At 42.9% G+C, this 6,000-nt stretch overlaps 1 protein-coding gene across 1 annotated transcript in view; it reads right to left on the reverse strand.

Moving 5' to 3' along the window:
* me1 (malic enzyme 1, NADP(+)-dependent, cytosolic) overlaps positions 1-3,664 on the reverse strand; it is a 68,830-nt gene extending 65,166 nt beyond the window's left edge. The window contains exon 1 of the mRNA XM_030783836.1: positions 3,549-3,664. Coding sequence (XP_030639696.1) covers positions 3,549-3,635 — 87 coding nt within the window. The 5' untranslated portion in view covers positions 3,636-3,664. The remainder of the gene's footprint in view (positions 1-3,548) is intronic.
* Positions 3,665-6,000: the final 2,336 nt, after the last annotated feature.

The following is a 6,000-nucleotide window of genomic DNA, read 5'->3' on the forward strand; positions in this document are numbered from 1 at the left end:
AGAAGATCAATTAGCATGTTGTCCTCGAACTGCCCGGACTTACGCCAAGGCCAAAGCAAGTCTCACAAACACACACTCCCCTCTCCCGAAGCGTATCGGACTTAACAAGGGGCAACAATGCTCCACTAGTGGTCCACAGAAGCCCGACTGTGCGAGGCAGCGAAGCACATTTTCAGAGGTCATTTCCTACCCTCTACCTTCATTTCCTCTCTCTGGTTTGCGCGTAGTTTTGACAGTGGATATTTTCACCAAGCCGCATGAAAAGACTTGTTTTCTCCCGTGAGTTTGTGTTTGCCACACTTGGCATATCTTCACCTCAAAGTTACTACTATGGACCAATCTATGGGGGAAAGGTATCACATAGCTAACACGTCCTGACACTCATCCAGCAGGCAAACAAGCCGCCTCAGTTTCCCCTAGCCACTTACGCTGCCTCGACCAGCGCTATTTATGACAATTAGTGGCTCAACCTTACTTTCGGAAAAATAAACCAGAGTTAATTACAGACTCTGATCAAATTCGAGAATGTTCTCTTAGAAATGAGTGTTCTGAAGTGCTTTCAAAGGTCATTAAATGAACCACACAGCGATGCTCTGTTCTTAGACCAAAAAGACGACAGAACTTTAGGGGGCAGTTTTGTTCATTTAAGATGACAGTGAGCTGGTTTGGTTAAACACCACAATGATCTGCATTATAACCATACCATACCATTAAAGTCATCTGTGCTCCAGTCCGTCCTGCAATGGACATCTTTTCAGCATACTTTAAAAAAAAATATGCATTGCCTCATTACTCCAAAGCTGGAAGTAATTGCGTCTCTACTATTTTTTTTTTTTTTTTTTTATGAATTTCTGTGGGTTAGCAAAATACAAATATTTCACGCGAGCTTGCCACATTCCTTAAACATACTGCTCTCAGTCGCTTCAAATATTTCTTTTAATTAATCTCATTAAAACACTTGTCTGATGAAAAAAACAAGGCAGTAACATTCTCCTCAGCTCATTAGGAACGGAGACAAGGGTGGAGCGTAACGCTTCGCTGTAAAAAAAGAAAAGAAAAAAGAAAAGAAAAGAATTCAAAGAAAACATGAAAGACCTGCAGGCCTCACTTCAATCATTCTAACTCCCCAGAAGAAAAGTGATGAGTCCCTAGAGCTGCACGATAATCAAATTAAAAAAAAAAAAAGAAGAAGAAGAAGAAGAAGAAAAAGAATAACAATTCAATTACAGTGTTTTAAGGAGCATGCTGACGGGGCAGGGAAACCTCGTCTTGTCTTACCTCATTAAGGGCCTCTGTCTAAGGGGGACAAGCACACCCCCGAGACCCCGGTGGGTTCAGAGTGGTGTCAGCCTGGAGGAACAGTTTATTTCAACAGAATAAGAGACTGTATTTACTGTCATGGCTAAGACACGGAAACACTGGGAATCTTGACACGGATCCTCAACAAATGCCGTAATGATTTATTTAATTTACTGTAATCTAAGAGAGATGTGTCTTCATGTCTCACTCGACAAACCACAGAGCCCATTAGTCCTGTTCAAGACAGCCTTGGCCGCGGCGTAAACTAACTCCTTAGAAGTGCGTTTGCCTTACATTTTTAACCAATGGACCCGACTACTCAAAGTGCCTCCACGAGACTCATTACAACCCCTCGGCACACAGAGCCCTTTAAGAAAACCTTCATGTCAACAGCGCGTTTACCTGACTGTGGTTCAGTGCTGACACAAAGACACATCTTGCCTGACCTCCAAGTAAAGTGGGTCATTTCGTAGTTCAGAAAAGGACAGAGCAGTAAACGCGGGTTGGCTGCTTTTATTTAATGACGTTAAAAAACAAATAAATAATATGTAATAATATGAAGTCTCGCACGATAAAGATGACCATTTCAGAATTGCTGGTGCGAGAGATAAATGAAGAGAGTTTGAGGCTGAGTGACTGAAGCGCACACAGCAGGAGCTATGTGCACGCACTAATGATCTGCCATACGTCTGTCCCAAAACACATCACTCAGCACATTCTGGTTGAACACACCTGGATCAAAAATGTGACCTCATTTGCCTACTCTGTCTTCGTCTTGTGCGTAAGCACGCATAGGCGCGTGTGCACACACACACACACACACACACACAAGCATGTGCAGACGCACACACAAACACACACGTACTGACACACACACACACACACACAAATACACACATACAAACAAACACACACACACACACAAAAACAAACACACCATACACACACACGTATGTTCACACACACACACACACACCTGCTGCAGCGCGTGGGTGAACGCTCAGCCATCAGACGGACAGAGTCATTAACCTTCATGACAAACAGAGCCCTGCGTTGTCAGCGAGGTCTGGGCAATGGCTAAGTGCCAAGAGACGCCGTGTTTGATCAGCAGAGACGGCAGATCTGACGGGTGGAGAGAGGACTAAGGCCACAGAGATCACGGCAGCCTTTACGCTATCTTAAATCTAAACACCAAAGGAGGTTTTAAAAGAAAACCAAAGGTGCGCAGTGGATGCAATAAGCCGCTCGTTTTACGATAAATTAAAAAATATTAGAGTAACATATGTTTTGCACATGTACGCGGCACACCAGCTTCTATTGCGGTATCGTTACGTACACCATTAAAAAAGTCAATGCCCTATGAATGGGAGCGAATAACTGATCCTGGCGAGTGGTGATGTGGATTGCAGCTTGTTTCTTGATTACTAACTGTATTTAGCCCAGTGAACACAGTTTGGGGTTTCACCGCTGTAGATTGAATATGTGGTAATATATAAAGCATTATTCAGCCCAAACTGTTTGGCTTAAAAAAATGCTCCATATACAAACACTAGGTGCTATGATAATCTTGTATAAATGCCAAAGTGCGTGGTTCACAAGGGATTCCGTTAGTGGAATAAAAGCTTGGTTAACACCTTGTCCATAGATAAAGGCCTGTCAGTGACGTGGCTGAATGTGTGTTTCATTGACAGTAACATAAAAAAGAATAAAATATGCACTCCAGCTTGTCTGAGTAAACATTAGCTACAAGAGTAAAATAAAACTTTGTTTTCTCTCCTGTGTTAAAACCTTTCAATCCTTGAAGGACATAACCGGTGTCTTTGCGTATCAAACACACAAAGCCTCCTTACGTATTTTCCAACGGAGATAAAACAGTAATGTTTACAGAGCTTTAGAGCTCAGCACTTCATTTCCCGACTTGTAATGCGCAAACAGGTCCGTCAAACCTGACAGAACACTTCTTGACGTCTCCCATAATTTAATTCAAACGAGTCTACATTCGAAGCTGACTAGGGGGAGATTGGTTACGTAGCCTTCGAACGTACCGTTTGAACGTATGGCATCTGGGGGGCAGTCCTCAAAAACAGGGAGCTCACTTGACTGGACAAATTATTGTGTCGTGTGGCTCCTTTAAATCTAAATATAGTTGACCGCGAATCAGATTGTCTTACCTCGGCTGTCTTACTGGTTGAATACGACGTCAAAAAAGCAAATAAAGCCATAGTACATGTAAGAGAAATGTTTGTTACCTTGTTCAGGTGGGGGTTTCGTGTAACGTCATAACCCCTCTTCTTCGTGTAAACAAAGGTCTTGCTTTGGTCTGCTGACTTATGCATCTCTGTCTCGACAGACTCCTGTCTGACTAACCCGTGTGCCATGTTGCCTCTCCTTAAATAGCGTATCGGTGACTGCTTGAACTCAACAAGTGGATGCGCCCATCTGCTTGTTGTCAGGCGACGGATCGAAAGGCGTCACGACTTTAGAACGTGCACAATGGTGAAATGTTGTAAACGATATCCATAATCAATAAACTAGTCCGTGATAAGACTAAAGTAGCTGTATCGTTGAATAGTAAAATTATTTAATTAGAGTATCATATGTAAATATACATTTCAACTGTATTTATAAAATGACAAAGAAAGGAGAAGAAGTGAAATGAAAACGAAAACGTTAAAATCAAGCTGGTTGTTTGAGGAAATGAGAGAAACACAGCAGAACATTTTCATCCACAAACTTCTGTTTCTTTCCCAACTTTGTTTTAACAACCTGAAATTACATGCTGTGCAACCCTAATGTTATCCATTGAAGTGGTAGGGGGAAAGAAGAAAAAAGTCTGTTCTCTTTAGGATTCTGTGATTAAGATCAGATCAGTTAAAGATCAGTCAAAAATCAGATAACTCTATAATTTCTCTCTTATGACACAATGATGATCTGTGAAACAAATTCTCTCTAAAATATAGAAACGAGTCAAATTGTACATATGAGCAGTTTTCAATAAATGTCTTTGACAAGTCGTCATGCTATGTCCAGGCTGTACAGTGGAGTAGACCATGGTCAGAGTTTAGCTCTCAGTCTGCAACACACACCCAGGATTAGCAAACGAGACTTTGTCTTTGTACTTCATCGTTGTTGGGTAAGAGATACTGTTCCTGAAAGTTCAGGTGAGAGGTAACTAAGGGTCTGTGCCAAGGAGCAGTGTGTGGAAAACTGGTGGAGAGTTTGTGTAGGCAGCATATCAAGGTCTAGTCTGGGATAATGAATGGACTGATCATTCAGTGGGGCAGTTTTCACTTATCCTTTAGCTATCCTTTACTCTCCTCTTCAAAACTGCCTGTTAAAATATTATTCTTTGTGTGTGTGTGTGTGTGTGTGTGTGTGTTGTACTTGTGTGTGTATATATGTGTGTGTGTGTTATACTTGTGTTTGTATACGTGTGTGTGTCTGTCTGTGTGTTGTGGTATTTATGGTGGGTTCGTAATTGCTCTCGGTGTGAACACGTGTGTTTATCAGGGCGTTGAACACTTATGAATACATGCGTACATGAGTGTGTAAGAGAGCAAATATGTTTGGGAGGGGGAGAAAAAAAGTATCTATGCCTTTCTTCTCTTTCACTTTAAGAGGTGGTGAGGGAAAGATGGCGTGTCAAATGGCCAGTCGATAGAGGACAGCACCGGCTGAGCCCCGATCGTTTTGCATATGTTTGTGTTTGAAAAAGGGCCTTGTTGTTTCACTGGAGAAGAACGGACCGACTGCCAGACTTGCTGAATGCACAAGCCATTGCTTATTCACTGATCACGCTGTCAGATAATGATCAGTGCTGAGTCACTCTGACTGTAGCCCTGGCAGCCTTTGTCCCTCTGGATCTGAATCTGTGTCCGTCCCCTGTTCCACATTAGCGCCCTTTCAGACGTACCACAGATCATTCACTTCCATTCCTGTAGCTCTTCTCACTTTTTTTTTTTTACCACTGTTGTGGAACGCTGAGTGGGTTTATTTAACATTTATATAGACTTATAACCACAGGGGAAGCTAATTGTCATGTCATAATAGCAGGGTTTTGTGAGCTTATAAAGGTGTGTGGTTAAATGCTGCACGACCATTGGTTTGTTGACCAGCGGAGTGTGTGCCCACTCATACAGTAGGGGGAACATTTTTTAAGAGTGTTTTTATATATGCTGCCCTCAGGGGGTATAAGCAGGCTGGCTCTTAAAGCTATCTCTCTGGACCACCTCCTGTGGTGGACTGATTCAACAGGGCGGGGTTTTAACTGTGCAGCGACTGAAGTGATATGTCTCCTCTCTGGTGACAGGCCAACTTGCGAGGGGAGGGGGGGTGGGGGGGTATTTATCATTATTGTACAACAGCCTGTGTGTGTGTGTGTGTGTGTCTGTGTGTGCGTGTGTGTGTCTCTGCGTGTCTGTGTGTGTGTGTGTGTGCGTGTGTGTGTCTCTGCGTGTCTGTGTGTGTGTGTGTGCGCATGTCTGTGTGTGTGCGCGCATGTGTGTGTGTGCGTGTTTCTACAAAAGACTCCTTAGGAAGTCAAGACCATATGGTGAGGAAGTTCTGGTAAGGCACATAACTGTTTGTTGCTCTATTTCAGACAATACTTCTCATAACACTTCACTCACACACACACACACGCGCATGCACACTAACCTCAGTTTGTAACAGAAGAGGATTGACAATCATGAAGGAAACCAG

Source organism: Chanos chanos, chromosome 9, assembly GCF_902362185.1.
Source record: "Chanos chanos chromosome 9, fChaCha1.1, whole genome shotgun sequence".
NCBI classification, from domain to species: domain Eukaryota; kingdom Metazoa; phylum Chordata; class Actinopteri; order Gonorynchiformes; family Chanidae; genus Chanos; species Chanos chanos.